Source organism: Oncorhynchus nerka, linkage group LG9a (assembly GCF_034236695.1).
Source record: "Oncorhynchus nerka isolate Pitt River linkage group LG9a, Oner_Uvic_2.0, whole genome shotgun sequence".
Classification (NCBI taxonomy): Eukaryota; Metazoa; Chordata; class Actinopteri; order Salmoniformes; family Salmonidae; genus Oncorhynchus; species Oncorhynchus nerka.
In genome coordinates, this window is record NC_088404.1 from 5,594,278 (window position 1) to 5,612,832 (window position 18,555).

The 18,555-nt window shown below is 46.3% G+C and overlaps 1 protein-coding gene across 2 annotated transcripts in view; it reads right to left on the reverse strand.

The window, feature by feature from the left end:
• The window catches only part of LOC115118371 (unconventional myosin-Vc-like), a 57,446-nt gene that overhangs the window by 12,302 nt on the left and 26,589 nt on the right, over positions 1–18,555 (reverse strand). For both annotated transcript variants that reach the window (XM_065022245.1, XM_065022246.1), the window contains exons 15-30: positions 15,924–16,055; positions 15,588–15,685; positions 14,875–14,961; positions 14,510–14,621; positions 14,029–14,240; positions 10,820–10,985; positions 10,536–10,682; positions 9,379–9,637; positions 7,512–7,575; positions 5,723–5,903; positions 5,504–5,597; positions 5,141–5,204; positions 3,346–3,426; positions 636–910; positions 464–527; positions 49–205 (exon numbers count right to left, since the gene is read on the reverse strand). In XM_065022245.1, the coding sequence (XP_064878317.1) occupies positions 49–205; positions 464–527; positions 636–910; positions 3,346–3,426; positions 5,141–5,204; positions 5,504–5,597; positions 5,723–5,903; positions 7,512–7,575; positions 9,379–9,637; positions 10,536–10,682; positions 10,820–10,985; positions 14,029–14,240; positions 14,510–14,621; positions 14,875–14,961; positions 15,588–15,685; positions 15,924–16,055 (2,193 nt within the window). The remainder of the gene's footprint in view (positions 1–48; positions 206–463; positions 528–635; positions 911–3,345; positions 3,427–5,140; positions 5,205–5,503; positions 5,598–5,722; positions 5,904–7,511; positions 7,576–9,378; positions 9,638–10,535; positions 10,683–10,819; positions 10,986–14,028; positions 14,241–14,509; positions 14,622–14,874; positions 14,962–15,587; positions 15,686–15,923; positions 16,056–18,555) is intronic.

Consider the following 18,555-nt stretch of genomic DNA (forward strand, 5'->3'; position numbering starts at 1 on the left):
TCACAAACAGTCAGTCAGTCAGTCAAACAAAGTCAGTCAGTCACACACCATGTTCTCTGCAGTGAGTCGTGATGCCTCCTGAGTGAATCTGGTCTTGGCCTCGGTCTCCGTGTTCTTCTGTCTCCTGAGCACCTCCTCCAGCTCCTCCACCCTCCTCTCCACCTCCTCCTTCTCCCGCTCTACCTGCTCATGCTGCTCCAACAGCCTGAACAGAGAGGTTAGGGGGTCAGTCGTGAACAGAATAGTAATGACGGCTTGATTGTGGTTCAGTTGGTAAGGGTGTGGTGCTAGCATGTCGAGATAGTGGTTGTGGGTTCAATTCCCGTTGGGATTATATATATACATACATACACACAGTGTAAATGTATGCACTCACTGTCCTGCAAGTCGCTTTGGATAAAAGCATCTGCTGACAATGGAATATTGTTATAGGATTTCAGGGCTTGAGGATATCCTACCGTACCTGCGTTGGGAGGCTTCCTCTTCAACATTCATCTGAAGCTTTTTTGATATCTCCTCCATTTGTTCTAAAAAATAAAAAGAGATAAATTGATTGTAATGACCTCCTGAGTTGACTGGATAACAATGACCCCGAACCTAGAGGCCGAAGTGATGGTGTAGTGTACTGTGTCTACCTGTCATCCCTCTGGTCTGCTCCTCCAGTTGCTCCTCCAGTTCCTGTTTATGTCGTTGTAGCTCTGACACAGTCTGCTTCAGTTCAGGTATGACCATGTTTTCCTGGTTCAGCCTGGTCACTTCCTGGCCGATGCTGTCGTTGACAGACATTTTTTCTTGGAACAGTTTCTGCAGCTGATTGTTTTCGTTCTGCAGGTGTTCCACCTTGAACGTCAGCCCCTCTATCTGGCTGTCGGAGACCTCTTTCTGTTCCTTCTGCTTTCTCTCCAGCACTCTGCCGGCAGACAGACGAACAGAAAACACTCACACAGTCACAAACAAGTCACACAGTCAGACCAGTGTCAGACATGAATCCTTACAGTAGCAGTGCTTAACATTCTGTCACGTAGCAGTGCTAACATTCTGTCACGTAGCAGTGCTTAACATTCTGTCACGTAGCAGTGCTAACATTCTGTCACGTAGCAGTGCTAACATTCTGTCACGTAGCAGTGCTAACATTCTGTCACGTAGCAGTGCTTAACATTCTGTCACGTAGCAGTGCTAACATTCTGTCACGTAGCAGTGCTTAACATTCATTCTGTCACGTAGCAGTGCTAACATTCTGTCACGTAGCAGTGCTTAACATTCTGTCACGTAGCAGTGCTAACATTCTGTCACGTAGCAGTGCTTAACATTCTGTCACGTAGCAGTGCTAACATTCTGTCACGTAGCAGTGCTTAACATTCATTCTGTCACGTAGCAGTGCTAACATTCTGTCACGTAGCAGTGCTTAACATTCTGTCACGTAGCAGTGCTTAACATTCTGTCACGTAGCAGTGCTAACATTCTGTCACGTAGCAGTGCTAAACATTCTGTCACGTAGCAGTGCTTAACATTCTGTCACGTAGCAGTGCTAACATTCTGTCACGTAGCAGTGCTTAACATTCTGTCACGTAGCAGTGCTAACATTCTGTCACGTAGCAGTGCTTAACATTCTGTCACGTAGCAGTGCTAACATTCTGTCACGTAGCAGTGCTTAACATTCTGTCACGTAGCAGTGCTAACATTCTGTCACGTAGCAGTGCTAACATTCTGTCACGTAGCAGTGCTAACATTCTGTCACGTAGCAGTGCTTAACATTCTGTCACGTAGCAGTGCTAACATTCTGTCACGTAGCAGTGCTTAACATTCTGTCACGTAGCAGTGCTAACATTCTGTCACGTAGCAGTGCTAACATTCTGTCACGTAGCAGTGCTAACATTCTGTCACGTAGCAGTGCTAACATTCTGTCACGTAGCAGTGCTAACATTCTGTCACGTAGCAGTGCTTAACATTCTGTCACGTAGCAGTGCTTAACATTCTGTCACGTAGCAGTGCTTAACATTCTGTCACGTAGCAGTGCTTAACATTCTGTCACGTAGCAGTGCTTAACATTCTGTCACGTAGCAGTGCTAACATTCTGTCACGTAGCAGTGCTAACATTCTGTCACGTAGCAGTGCTAACATTCTGTCACGTAGCAGTGCTAACATTCTGTCACGTAGCAGTGCTAACATTCTGTCACGTAGCAGTGCTAACATTCTGTCACGTAGCAGTGCTTAACATTCTGTCACGTAGCAGTGCTAACATTCTGTCACGTAGCAGTGCTAACATTCTGTCACGTAGCAGTGCTTAACATTCTGTCACGTAGCAGTGCTTAACATTCTGTCACGTAGCAGTGCTAACATTCTGTCACGTAGCAGTGCTTAACATTCATTCTGTCACGTAGCAGTGCTAACATTCTGTCACGTAGCAGTGCTTAACATTCTGTCACGTAGCAGTGCTAACATTCTGTCACGTAGCAGTGCTAACATTCTGTCACGTAGCAGTGCTAACATTCTGTCACGTAGCAGTGCTAACATTCTGTCACGTAGCAGTGCTAACATTCTGTCACGTAGCAGTGCTTAACATTCTGTCACGTAGCAGTGCTAACATTCTGTCACGTAGCAGTGCTAACATTCTGTCACGTAGCAGTGCTAACATTCTGTCACGTAGCAGTGCTTAACATTCTGTCACGTAGCAGTGCTAACATTCTGTCACGTAGCAGTGCTTAACATTCTGTCACGTAGCAGTGCTAACATTCTGTCACGTAGCAGTGCTTAACATTCTGTCACGTAGCAGTGCTTAACATTCTGTCACGTAGCAGTGCTAACATTCTGTCACGTAGCAGTGCTAACATTCTGTCACGTAGCAGTGCTTAACATTCTGTCACGTAGCAGTGCTTAACATTCTGTCACGTAGCAGCTGCTTTTATCCACAGACACCTTCAGCATAGTGAGTGTATACGTTTTTAGTACATGTGATCTCTGTGGGAATTGAACCCACAACCTTGGGATTGCAAGCATCACGACAGTGACCATACAGTAGGGGGTTTGTAGAGACAGCACAAACTGATCTGGGACCAGTAGGGGTTTGTGGAGACGGCACAAACTGATCTGGGACCAGTAGGGGTTTGTGGAGACAGCACAAACTGATCTGGGACCAGTAGGGGTTTGTGGAGACAGCACAAACTGATCTGGGACCAGTAGGGGTTTGTGGAGACAGCACAAAATGATCTGGGACCAGTAGAGGTTTGTGGAGACAGCACAAACTGATCTGGGACCAGTAGGGGTTTGTGGAGACAGCACAAACTGATCTGGGACCAGGTTAATGTAGAAATCCAGAGTGGATGGGAAAAACCAAACGTGTCAGACCTGGTAGCTTTCTGCAGCCCATCAAAAGCCGTCAACAGATCTCCAGCTTCATATATCTGTTCTGGCCCATCGGAGGCCAACCTTTTAACAAAAAAACATGTGTAAACTGGATTGAAACTATCATTGTCCCAAATATGTATAGAGAACAATATAGTTACATACAGTGGGGCAAAAATGTATTTAGTCAGCCACCAATTGTGCAAGTTCTCCCACTTAAAAAAGATGAGGCCTGTAATTTTCATCATAGGTACACTTCCAGAAAATCACATTGTAGGATTTTTTATGAATTTAATTGCAAATTATGGTGGAAAATAAGTATTTGGTCAATAACAAAAGTTTCTCAATACTTTGTTATATACCCTTTGTTGGCAATGACAGAGGTTAAACGTTTTCTGTAAGTCTTCACAAGGTTTTCACACACTGTTGCTGGTATTTTGGCCCATTCCTCCATGCAGATCTCCTCTAGGGCAGTGATGTTTTGGGGCTGTTGCTGGGCAACACGGACTTTCAACTCCCTCCAAAGATTTTCTATGGGGTTGAGATCTGGAGACTGGCTAGGCGACTCCAGGACCTTAAAATGCTTTTTACGAAGCCACTCCTTCATTGCCCGGGCGGTGTGTTTGGGATTATTATCATGCTGAAAGACCCAGCCACATTTCATCTTCAATGCCCTTGCTGATGGAAGGAGGTTTTCACCCAAAATCTCACGATACATGGCCCCATTCATTCTTTCCTTTACACGGATCAGTCGTCCTGGTCCCTTTGCAGAAAAACATCCCCAAAGCATGATGTCTCCACCCCCATGCTTCACAGTAGGTATGGTGTTCTTTGGATGCAACTCAGCATTCTTTGTCCTCCAAACACGACGAGTTGAGTTTTTACCAAAAAGTTATATTTTGGTTTCATCTGACCATATGACATTCTCCCAATCTTCTTCTGGATCATCCAAATGCTCTCTAGCAAACTTCAGACAGGCCTGGACATGTACTGGCTTAAGCAGGGGGACACGTCTGGCAGTGCAGGATTTGAGTCCCTGGCGGCGTAGTGTGTTACTGATGGTAGGCTTTGTTACTTTGGTCCCAGCTCTCTGCAGGTCATTCACTAGGTCCCCCTGTGTGGTTCTGGGATTTTTGCTCACCTTTCTTGTGATCATTTTGACCCCACGGGGTGAGATCTTGCGTGGAGCCCCAGATCGACAGAGATTATCAGTGGTCTTGTATGTCTTCCATTTCCTAATAATTGCTCCCACAGTTGATTTCTTCAAACCAAGCTGCTTATCTATTGCAGATTCAGTCTTCCCAGCCTGGTGCAGGTCTACAATTTTGTTTCTGGAGTCCTTTGACAGCTCTTTGGTCTTGGCCATAGTGGAGTTTGTAGTGTGACTGTTTGAGGTTGTGGACAGGTGTCTTTTATACTGATAACAAGTTCAAACAGGTGCCATTAATACAGGTAACGAGTGGAGGACAGAGGAGCCTCTTAAAGAAGAAGTTACAGGTCTGTGAGAGCCAGAAATCTTGCTTGTTTGTAAGTGACCAAATACTTATTTTCCACCATAATTTGCTAATAAATTCATAAAAAATCCTACAACGTGATTTTCTGGATTTTTCTTCTCATTTTGTCTGTCATAGTTGAAGTGTACCTATGATGAAAATTACAGGCCTCTCTCATCTTTTTAAGTGGGAGAACTCGCACAATTGGTGGCTGACTAAATACTTTTTTGCCCCACTGTATGTATAGAGAATAATATAGTTACATAGAGAATAATACAGTTACATATGTATAGAAATTACACTACCTGGAAATGACCTCCTCTTCCATCATGCCACCAAGAAGTTGTCTTGTAATCACACTCATCTTAGCTATAGGAAAAGAGTCACAAACATTCATGGCCTGACAACAAAATCCTTTGGGAGCACTTCATCCTTTTTTCACACCATCATGCCGACCTGACCCACACTGTACTGGACTTGACCCACCCTGTACTGGACCTGAACCTCCCTGTAATGGACCTGAACCACCCTGTACTGGACCACCCTGTACTGGCTCGGATGTTTTCTTTTCACATTGTCCTTTCCACTGCATCAGCAACTATGGTGGATGGGTAGCCAGGACAGTATAGGGCACAGTAGTGTGAATTAACCGAGTAGACCTACTGTACCTATCGCTTCTTCTGACTGCCCCTTCATTCTCCGGTCCAGATCATCTCTCTGGGTTTGGAGGTTATGAAGATCCTTCCGTAACTCAGGTATAACCTTGGAAGAGGAAAAATCAATCAATGAACTAACCAACCAATCCATCAGTCAAGTAATCCTTCACCCTTTGAACCTCACCTTGACGTGCTTGGTGAGCTGTACGACCAATGACCTCTGAACCTCACCTTGACGTGCTTGGTGAGCTGTATGACCTGGTCCTGTAGATCAGTGTTGACCTGCGCCCCCTCCTCCGTCTGTCTCTGCAGGCGGACTCTCTCCTCCTTCAGCCTCCTGTTCTCCTCCCTCAGAATCTCCACCTCCTTCTCATGGTCCTCCTTCTGCAGGTCAAGGTTGTTCTCTGCAATCCTGAGAAACTAAACTAGATCAATATCGTGTCCTTTTCACAGTAGTGGACCTGACCTGAACAACACCGGACCTGACCCATACTGGACCATGACCTGACCCATACTGGACCATGACCTGACCCATACTGGACCTGACCCATACTGGACCATGACCTGACCCATACTGATACTGGACCTGACCATTACTGATACTGGACCTGACCATTACTGATACTGGACCTGACCATTACTGATACTGGACCTGACCATTACTGATACTGGACCTGACCATTACTGATACTGGACCTGACCATTACTGATACTGGACCTGACCATTACTGATACTGGACCTGACCATTACTGATACTGGACCTGACCATTACTGATACTGGACCTGACCATTACTATAGTGGACCATACTGGACCTGACCCTTACTGGACCATGACCTGACCCATACTGGACCTGACCCTTACTGGACCTGACCATTACTGTACTGGACCTGAACCATACTGGACCTGACCATTACTGTACTGGACCTGACCATTACTGTACTGACCCATACTGGACCTGACCATTACTGTAGTGGATCATACTGTACTGGACCTGACCATTACTGGGACCTGACCATTACTGTAGTGGACCATACTGTACTGGACCTGACCATTACTGTAGTGGACCATACTGTACTGGACCTGACCCTTACTGTAGTGGACCATACTGTACTGGACCTGACCCTTACTGTAGTGGACCATACTGTACTGGACCTGACCCTTACTGTAGTGGACCATACTGTACTGGACCTAACCCTTACTGTAGTGGACCATACTGTACTGGACCTGACCCTTACTGTCGTGGACCATACTGGACCTGACCCTTACTGGACCTGACCCTTACTGGACCATGACCTGGCCCTTACTGTAGTGGACCATTACTGTACTGGACCTGACCCTTACTGTAGTGGACCATACTGGACCTGACCATTACTGTAGTGGACCATACTGGACCTGACCATTACTGTAGTGGACCATACTGGACCTGACCATTACTGGACCTGACCATTACTGTACTGACCCATACTGTACTGGACCTGACCATTACTGTACTGGACCATACTGGACCTGACCATTACTGGACCTGACCCATACTGGACCTGACCATTACTGTAGTGGACCATACTGGACCTGACCCGACCCATACTGGACCTGACCATTACTGGACCTGACCATTACTGGACCTGACCATTACTGTAGTGGACCATACTGGACCTGACCCATACTGGACCTGACCATTACTGGACCTGACCAATACTGGACCTGACCCATACTGGACCTGACCATTACTGTACCGGACCTGACCATTACTGTACCGGACCTGACCCATACTGGACCTGACCATTACTGGACCTGACCCATACCGGACCTGACCCATACTGGACCGGACCTGACCCATACTGGACCGGACCTGACCCATACTGGACTGGACCTGACCCATACTGGACTGGCTCAGATATTCCCACTGTTCCTGCTACTATGGTGGATGAGTAACCAGGCCAGCCCAGTACAGCTTAGCTTGGTTTAGCTCGGCTCAGAAGTTTTAAAAAACGGTATAAGTACACGAAGCAACTCTTACTTCCTCAATCTTTCTTCTCGTTCCAGATCTTCTTTCAGATTCGTCTTGATTTGATCGAAGCCGTCTAGAAATTAAAGAAGTGAAACACAGTATAAAATTACTATATAAGGGGATAATATTCTGGACCCATACTTGTAGGTTTGGGTGATGTCAACCTCTGTCCAATCATGATTAAGTACCCATAAAACATGGTGATATAAAGATGGTATCGCCCCTTATTGGCAAGAAATACCTTTTAAAAAGACAGCTAGCGCAAGCTCACATGCTCCGGGAGGGACGAGAGGATTCAAGACTAAATATATTTTGGAGCTAACATTTTTTTTTTTTGTCGCCTCTGTTGGAGCTGTGGCACGAAAGAGGTGTGTGTGTGTGTGTGTGTGTGTGTGTGTGTGTGTGTGTGTGTGTGTGTCGACGGACGGACGGACGGACAGGGTTTGTGAAATCATCAAGGGCCCGGCTGAAGAGCACATAACTCTGCTGTCCCCCACAACTGGCTGATTATTCATTTATGCAAATTTGTAGGTCTAGGCTTCTATATTTGTAGGTCTAGGCTTCTATATTTGTAGGTCTAGGCTTCTATATTTGTAGGTCTAGGCTTCTATATTTGTAGGTCTAGGCTTCTATATTTGTAGGTCTAGGCTTCTATATTTGTAGGTCTAGGCTTCTATATTTGTAGGTCTAGGCTTCTATATTTGTAGGTCTAGGCTTCTATATTTGTAGGTCTAGGCTTCTATATTTGTAGGTCTAGGCTTCTATATTTGTAGGTGGGTTGTAGCCTACCTTGTTTAATAGTAGGCTATGGAAATAGGCCTACTCTACACACAGTTTATTTTAGAAGTCTTTTCACTTCTCATTCGACATTTCCCATCTTCATATTGTTTGCTCAATTTCACTTCTTGTTACCTGTAATTGTCCTTCAAAATAAATCGGTGATAGAAAATGGCCGCTAGAGAGACTGACTTCCCATTTGAAAACTGCAACTTTAGGACATTACCCACTTTAATTAGAATAGCCTATTTGGGGGAGAAAAAAAAAAATCTTTGCAACTTTAGCTTGTATTCAGGCTATTTAAATAAGTAGGATTGGTTTTTTGAGTTAGGGATACATGCATCTATAATACACTAAGCTTTGCTCAACTGCAAGCTTTGTTTAAAAAAACTGCTTGTTCAATTGTTCTCTCTTGCTATTGGTTGTTTTACCTCTCATTATTACCGTCAGCCTATTGTGTCCTAGCTTATTCAAAACAATTTCAAACGGTCTGATAAATGTGTTGTTTGATCATGAAGTAGCATGGAGGGAGAATGCCAGCCAGCATGCATAAAAACTGAAGTCATATTCATGTCAAATTGATGGGGACGAAAAATACAAAATGAGGCTTTTAAAATAGAGTACGTTATATGGCGAAAATCATTGACATTGAGAGAGAGGGAATTTTTTGTTTGTTGACATTTTTCTCTACTCTTACATTCTGTAAATGGTTTATAACATATTTATTACGGCTCTTTACGGCGTGGTGCTCTTTACGGCGTGGTGCTCTTTACGGCGTGGTGCTCTTTACGGCGTGGTGCTCTTTACGGCGTGGTGCTCTTTACGGCGTGGTGCCAGTAAAGTTGAAATAGGATGTACAATGTTCTGTCACATCACGATGTCGTCACCATCGACGAGGGCTCTTAATTATCTTCGATATCCGACACTATCGAAATATCACCCAATCCTAATCCATAGCAACGGTGTTATCCAGCTCGGTGGACCAAGATCATATATGCCAGTGCAATCCTGAACTAGACTACAGATCACCTTTTATTTTTATTTAATAAAAGGTTTAAAAAGAGAGAACAATCTGAGCCATCATTTCCTTCCTCTTTACCTTTCATCTCTGTTGCTGTATCTGCAAGCTTCTTTTCCAAGTCCTGTTTTTGCACGATGAACCCGTCTTTTTCCTGTTGAAGCTGGGCGATCGTCTTGGCGGCGTCCTCCTTGCTCTTCTTCTCTCGCTCCTCTAGCGAAGCCTTCTCAGTGGCCGATCTCCCCAGCTGGGCCTCCAGACTGTGCAGCTTGTCGAGACCTTGGGCGTGAGCGCCGGCCAGACTTGTCAGCCTCTCGAGCAACCCACAGTTCTCTTTGCCCTGGAAGGACAGACATCAAAGAAACGCTATACAGTGGTGTTTCTTGACCTCACGAGTTGAGTGACTAAACACTGTGGTCTAGTCAGAGATCATGAGCTGAGACTAAGACCCAGACCAGAAAATGTATCCCATCCCACCAACACCATCTGTTACATTTCAAGTTAGCTGTGGAGTGAGTTTACAGTACGTTCTCTGTTACTCCACCCCACCTGGTCCAACAATACTCCGCCTCACTAACCCCACCTCTTCCAACAAGACTCCACCTCACTAACCCCACCTCGTCCAACAAGACTCCACCTCACTAACCCCACCTCGTCCAACAAGACTCCACCCCACTAACCCCACCTCGTCCAACAAGACTCCACCTCAGTAACCCCACCTCGTCCAACAAGACTCCACCTCAGTAACCCCACCTCGTCCAACAAGACTCCACCTCAGTAACCCCACCTCGTCCAACAAGACTCCACCCCACTAACCCCACCTCGTCCAACAAGACTCCACCTCACTAACCCCACCTCTTCCAACAAGACTCCACCCCACTAACCCCACCTCTTCCAACAAGACTCCACCTCACTAACCCCACCTCGTCCAACAAGACTCCACCTCACTAACCCCACCTCGTCCAACAAGACTCCGCCTCACTAACCCCACCTCGTCCAACAAGACTCTGCCCCACTAACCCCACCTCGTCCAACAAGACTCCGCCCCACTAACCCCATCTCGTCCAACAAGACTCCACCTCACTAACCCCACCTCGTCCAACAAGACTCCACCTCACTAACCCCACCTCGTCCAACAAGACTCCACCTCACTAACCCCACCTCGTCCAACAAGACTCCACCCCACCTCTTCCAGGTCAGTGTTGTACTGTTTTTTTTGGGGGTGGGGGCGTTCTAACCTGATCCTCCAGTTTCTTCCTGAGCTGCTGGCACCGGTAGGAGAGCTGCACGTTGTGTACCAGGCGCCGCAGAGTCTGGAAGCGTCTCCTGGCGAGCCACGCCCGGGCGTACTTCTGTAAGATCAGCGCTTTCTGCACCTCCACCATCTGAGAGTTGACACACACAGACACATGAATAAAAACAGACATCTAGTCAAATTCCCAATGCGGTCTCAGTTGGTAGATAATGTGTTGATTAGCTACAGCTAAATCAAATCTATTTCAGATAGGACACAGCACAATACCTTCTTATAGCGTTTTCTGGCGATCCAGCCTCTAGTGAAGGCTTGGATGATGATTGAGGAGGACCGGACCATTCTAAAGATCTGTCTGGTGAGATGACCTCTCCAGTACCTCTGAATGACCACGGCAGCCCAGCCCTGTTTCAACGCTGCAGCCGTCACCGATTTACTAGAGAGACGGGGAGAGACGACCACAATCCTAATACGGACCTCAATATTCCCACAAAGCCAAGGGAGGAGGAGAAGGAAGGGTGAAAAGAAGAAGAGGCTAACAGCACGTGATAACTACCATCTTTTGTGGATTGGGGTTATCAATCATTGGTTCCAAATATTGGGGAAGATGTCTGAGCTGAGAATGATGTTAAAAGAGTTGAAGTATGGCCTCCCGGGTGGCGCAGTGGTCTAGGGCATCGCAGTGCCACCAGAGACTCTGGGTTCGCGCCCGGGCTCTGTCGCAGCCGGCCGCGACCGGGAGGTCCGTGGGGCGACGCACAATTGGCCTAGCGTCGTCCGGGTTAGGGAGGGTTTGGCCAGTAGGGATATCCTTGTCTCGTCGCACACCGGGCGCACCGGTTTCCACACTACTTTCCTTCCATCTCTACATTAGCATCTCTTAATATTGTGCAGTTCCTTTGGCTTTGATGCCTCATGATTGAGTATTGCTCTGTTCAGGTAGACTGATTCAGCTGTGATCTGTTAGTGGGCTGACTGAATGCTCAGAGAGACTGGGTTGAGGTCAGTGATAAAGTAGTCTACTGCCAAGAGATGAGCTGTAGGTGTACCTACCATACGAGTCTCCTCGTAGCCCAACATTGACTATGTACGGACCCATCATGCGACAGAGCTGCAGGAGTTGTGACCTATTTTTGTTGGTTATGTTGTCGTAGTTGTGTCTAGGGGGGGGGGGGGGGCATTTGGGGGAGAGAGTACTGTCACCTCCAGGTAGGTTTTTGTCCCCCTGTGTGCTGAGGGTGTCAGGTTCTTGTCCAGTTCTGGCAATTAGGTTGCCACAGACTAGTACATGTCCCTGGGCCTGGACATGGTTGATCTCCTCCTCTAGGATGGAGAAGCTGTCATCTAGTGGTCAGACTAGTACATGTCCCTGGGCATGGTTGATTTCCCCCTCTAGGATGGAGAAGCTGTCATCTAGTGGTCAGACTAGTACATGTCCCTGGGCCTGGACATGGTTGATCTCCCCCTCTAGGATGGAGAAGCTGTCATAATTAAAGTCTAGGGATTATATTGGGGGTAAATGTTGTTGGTAGCACACACACACACACACACACACACACACACACACACACACGAGTAATGTTTCTCTGTTGAGATCATTTCAGGCGTCAAATGTTCCTGTTTTGACTAATTTAATAGTGGGTTAGGTCTGCTCTATACCAGATTAGCATCTTCTGAGTCTCTTCCGTTTCACACCTGGTAGTTTAGTGAATGGGACTGTAACCTAGAGGCCAGCCAGTGGGTCTGTCTCGTCTATACCATGTTTCTTGTAGGATGACTGTCTTTCTTTAAAGAAGTCCGGGTTCCTGCTCTTTAGGCCAAAGCCAGATGACCTCTGACCTTGTATATTCCAGGATGAGATAGTACAAGATATGTGTTCCATAGTGTCTAGTGTTGCTTTTGTGTGGTTTAGGACCGTACCATTAAATTATTCAGACCCCTTCCCCCTTTTCTAAAATGTTGTTACAGCATTATTCTAAAGTGGATTAACATTTGTCCTTCATCAATCTACACAAAATACCCCACAAAGTGAAAACATTTTTGCACATGTACTAAAAAACAGAAAAACACTTATTTACAAAATAATTCAGACCCTTTGCTATGAGACTCAAAATTGAGCTCAGGTGCATCCTGTTTCCATTGATCATTCTTGAGATGTTTCTACAACTTGTTTAGAGTCCACCTGTGGTCAATTCAATTGATTGGACATGATTTGTCTATAAAAAAAGGTTCCACATGTTGACAGTGCATGTCAGAGCAAAACTCAAGCCATGAGGATGAAGGGATTGTCCGTAGAGCTCCGAGACAGGATTGTGTCGAGGCACAGATCTGGGGAAGGATACCAAAAAACTCCTGCAGCATTGAAGGTCCCCAAGAACACAGTGGCCTCCATCATTCTTAAATGGAAGAAGTTTGGAGAGCTGTCCTAGAGCTGTCCGCCCGGCCAAACTGAGCAATCGGGGGAGATGGTCACCTCCCTGACCAAGGCCCAAGTACACGATGGTCACTCTGACAGAGCTCCAGAGTTCCTATTTGGCGATGGGAGAACCTTCCAGGCACCAATCAGGCCTTTATGGTAGAGTGGCCAGATGGAAGCCACTCCTCAGTAAAAGGCACATGACAGTCCTCTTGGAGTTTGCCAACAGGCACCTAAAGACTCTCAGATGAGAAACAAGATTATCTGGTCTGATGAAACCAAGATTGAAATCTTTGGCCTGAATGCCAAGCGTCACATCTGGAGGAAACCTGGCACCATCCCTACGGCAAAGCATGGTGGTGACAGCATCATGCTGTGGGAATGTTTTTCAGTGGCAGGGACTAGGAGACTAGTCAGGATCGAGGGAAAGATGAACAGAGCAAAGTACTGAGAGATCCTTGATGAAAACCTGCTCCAGAGCGCTCGGGACCTTAGACTGGGGCAAACGTTCTACTTCCAACAGGACAATGACCCTAAGCACACAGCCAAGACAACGCAGGAGTAGCTTCAGTCTCTGAATATCCTTGAGTGTCCCAGCCAGAATCAGGACTTCAACCAGATCGAACATCTCTGGAGAGACCTGAAAATATCTATGCAGCGACACTCCCCATCCATCCTGACAGAGCCTGAGAGGATCTGCAGAGAAGAATGGGAGAAACTCCCCAAATACAGGTGTGCCAAGCTTGTAGCGTCAAACCCAAGAAGACTTGAGGCTGCAATCGCTGACAAAGGTGCTTCAACAAAGTACTGAGTAAAAGGTCAGAATAGTTATGTAACTGTGATATTTCAGTTTTTTATTTTTAATAAATTAGCAAAAGTATAAAAAATGTGTTTTTGCTTTGGCATTATGGGGTATCGTGTGTAGATTGATGAGGGGGAAAAAACAATTTCACCCATTTTAGAATAAGGCTGTAACGTAACAAAATGTGGGAAAAGTCAAGGGGTCTGAATACATTCCGTCCGTCCATCTACTGCCTGTTGTAGTGGTTGTGAAAACACTCACCGTATCCGTCTCTGTCCGCGGACGTACTGTTGCAGGATGATGGCCGCCTCCCTCATACGGAGGAACGTCCTCCTGTGGCTCCACCCCCTCACATGCTTCTGGATGGTCACACACGCCCCTCGGAGACGGTCCAATCGCAGCTTCTCCAAGTACGCCACCTGACCCGCTCGGAAGAAGATCTTGGTCCGGCCAAACTTGTACTGGTTGGAGTCCTGGGAGGGGAAAGCGGTTTGCAAAAAGGACCTTTATATAAAAAGAACAGATCGACCTGGATATACGCCTCAACAGATTCACCAAGGAGACAGTTCAAGCGTTGTGTTTTAAAGCACATGCACAACTCTTGCCTTTTCATCGATGTCAACGGGAGACGTTCAACTAATATTCTAAAAGTTAAGAACACAGATCAGAAGAGTGCTACAAAAAGCAAGCAGGGGGACGGGGGAAGGTTGACTCATATCTCCTGTATACGTTCAACCCTCACCTGAATCAGCCTCTGCAGCACGGTCCTACAAGTCTGCTTCTTGTCGGTGAGAACCAGCTCCTGTTGGCTCATCAGTATACTGTACCGGCTGTAGAACTCTATGTAGGTCCACCTGACCAATCAGAACACAGTTCAGTTAATACAAAAAGGTTAAGCTTGTAAGGACGGTTTCCCGGGACACAGATAAAAGTCCTGGACTAAAAAAGCACTTTCAACAAAGATTCTCTAAAACAAAAAAATGTTTTTAAAGGGCTATCGTTTTTAGTCCAGGACTGATTCATCTGTACTCGGGGAAACTGGCCCGTAGATTTCACTGCTGCGTTACTGTTGGAACTATGGAGGGGTGGATGCTGGTTTAGGATCACCTGGAGGGGTAGCTCTGAGCGCTGATGTGAATGGTCTCCAGGACTCCACACGCCCTCAGCTGCTGGACCACCCGCTTAGAGTCATACCTGACGAGACATAAAGACACACTCAGGGTTATCAAGATGACGTATTGAGAAACACCCCCGAGACACACTCCGGGATATCAAGATGACGTATTGAGAAACACCCCCGAGACACACTCCAGGATATCAAGATGACGTATTGAGAAACACCCCGAGACACACTCCAGGATATCAAGATGACGTATTGAGAAACACCCCCGAGACACACTCCGGGATATCAAGATGACGTATTGAGAAACACCCCGAGACACACTCCAGGATATCAAGATGACGTATTGAGAAACACCCGAGACACACTCAAGATGACGTATTGAGAAACACCCCGAGACACACTCCGGGATATCAAGATGACGTATTGAGAAACACCCCCGAGACACAAAGACTTCAGAATGAACCTTTTGAAGAGACCGAAGTACTGGAGTCTTGCCGCAGATTTCAAGCCCCATTTTACACATCATGCAATATTAAACTACAAATACAGTCCAGAGCTCGTAAGAGATTGATCTCTCATGGGACTGGGCACAGTGACAACACAGACTACAGTAGCAGAAGATGGTTTGCGGTTTTTAAATGACCTCATCCCGACGGACGTAGAGTATCAAGTAGGTACCGTGCTCGGGACTACTTACTCGAACGGCATCTTTTCCTCGTTGGGCTTGATGCAGCGTACGTAGTGAGGAGTGGTGGCGTTCAGCGTCTCCATCAGCAGGTACAGAGAACTGCGGAACTGAAAGGAAACACAGTGTCACATACATAGAAAGGATACAGACAGACTTGTCACACACGGTCCAAACTCTATTACACATACCAATCGCAAAAAAAGTGGTCGGCTGAATGACTTTCAATTGACAATTAAAAAAAAAAAAAAAGTCTGTACAATATGTTGTTTTAATGATAAGTATAGTAATTCTATCTGTGTTTATTGGTTTCTTTTCTAAGCGATGTAAACATGATTGGTCACCTACCTTTTCCCCCACGGTGGTCCTGAGATTCTTATTGGTTGGCTTCACCCCCGGTCGGGCAGGCCTCACTTTAATGCCTTTACTGCCCACTCCGCCCGGCTCCTCCTCCAGGAAGAAGTTGGCCAGGAGAGGAAACTGATAGGCGTCAGGGAATAGAATGAGTCATACATAACAGTCCAGTATGAGTAACAGTTCAGCTTCCGTTCCTTCTCCGCGCCCCGACCTGGGCTCGAACCAGGGACCCTCTGCACACAATCAACAACAGCCACCCACGAAGCATCGTTACCCATCACTCCACAAAAGCCTCGGCCCTCGCAGAGCAAAGGGGGAACAACTACTTCCAAGGTCTCAGAGCGAGTGACGTCACTGATTGAAACACTATTTAGCGCGCACCACCGCTAACTAAGCTAGCCATTTCACATCGGTTACACTAGCACCACCGCTAACTAAGCTAGCCATTTCACATCGGTTACACTAGCACCACCGCTAACTAGCTAGCCATTTCACATCGGTTACACTAGCACCACCGCTTCAACTAAGCTAGCCATTTCACATCGGTTACACTAGCACCACCGCTAACTAGCTAGCCATTTCACATCGGTTACACTAGCACCACCGCTAACTAAGCTAGCCATTTCACATCGGTTACACTAGCACCACCGCTAACTAAGCTAGCCATTTCACATCGGTTACACTAGCACCACCGCTAACTAAGCTAGCCATTTCACATCGGTTACACTAGCACCACCGCTAACTAAGCTTTCACACGGTTACACTAGCACCACCGCTAACTAAGCTAGCCATTTCACATCGGTTACACTAGCACCACCGCTAACTAAGCTAGCCATTTCACATCGGTTACACTAGCACCACCGCTAACTAAGCTAGCCATTTCCCATCCGTTACACTAGCACCACCGCTAACTAAGCTAGCCATTTCCCATCCGTTACACTAGCACCACGGCTAACTAAGCTTGCCATTTCACATCAGTTACACTAGCACCACGGCTAACTAAGCTAGCCATTTCACATCAGTTACACTAGCACCACGGCTAACTAAGCTAGCCATTTCACATCGGTTACACTCGGTTCAAACAAGATATGTTTAAAACATGTAATAAGACTAGTATGTAGAGTGTGCGTAACTTTATTTTAAGTAAACATGAAATAGACATGAAATTGGCACATCTTGGTTCCTGGAGCTAAGACCTTGTACTACGGTGAAGGATTTCAGCCAATGAGGACAGCTCTGCTGTCATAGTGCACGTGACACCAGAAGAGGACTGGCCACCCCACATAGGAAGAAACCTAGAGTTTTAAGTTCCTCGGCATACACATCACAGACAAACTGAATTGGTCCACTCACACTGACAGCGTCGTGAAGAAGGCGCAGCAGCGCCTCTTCAACCTCAGGAGGCTGAAGAAATTCGGCTTGTCACCAAAAGCACTCACAAACTTCTACAGATGCACAATCGAGAGCATCCTGGCGGGCTGTATCACCGCCTGGTACGGCAACTGCTCCGCCCTCAACCGTAAGGCTCTCCAGAGGGTAGTGAGGTCTGCACAACGCATCACCGGGGGCAAACTACCTGCCCTCCAGGACACCTACACCACCCGATGTTACAGGAAGGCCATAAAGATCATCAAGGACATCAACCACCCGAACCACTGCCTGTTCACCCCGCTATCATCCAGAAGGCGAGGTCAGTACAGGTGCATCAAAGCTGGGACCGAGAGACTGAAAAACAGCTTCTATCTCAAGGCCATCAGACTGTTAAACAGCAATCACTAACCTTGAGTGGCTGCTGCCAACACACTGTCATTGACACTGACCCACCTCCAGCCACTTTAATAATGGGAATTGATGGGAAATGATGTAAATATATCACTAGCCACTTTAAACAATGCTACCTTATATAATGTTACTCACCCTACATTATTCATCTCATATGCATATGTATATACTGTACTCTAGATCATCGACTGCATTCTTATGTCACTAGCCACTTTAACTATGCCACTTTGTTTACATACTCATCTCATATGTATATACTGTACTCGATACCATCTACTGTATGCTGCTCTGTACCATCACTCATTCATATATCCTTATGTACATATTCCTTATCCCCTTACACTGTGTATAAGACAGTAGTTTTGGAATTGTTAGTTAGATTACTTGTTGGTTATCACTGCATTGTCGGAACTAGAAGCACAAGCATTTCGCTACACTCGCATTAACATCTGCTAACCATGTGTATGTGACAAATAAAATTGGATTTGATTTGACCTAGAGAGGAACCAGGCTATGTTTTGGCCTTTCTAGGGAGTTTTTCCTAGCCACCGTGCTTCTACACCTGCATTGCTTTCTGTTTAGGGTTTTAGGCTGGGTTTCTGTACAGCACTTTGAGATATCAGCTGATGTAAGAAGGGCTTTATAAATACATTTGATTTGATTTGAAATTACATTTAAAAAAAGAGTCAATCAGAACTTTCAACACTACTGCCACTGGGTTGGCATGACTTTCAACACTACTGCCACCGGGTTGGCATGACTTTAAATACTACTGCCACCGGGTTGGCATGACTTTAAATACTACTGCCACCGGGTTGGCATGACTTTAAATACTACTGCC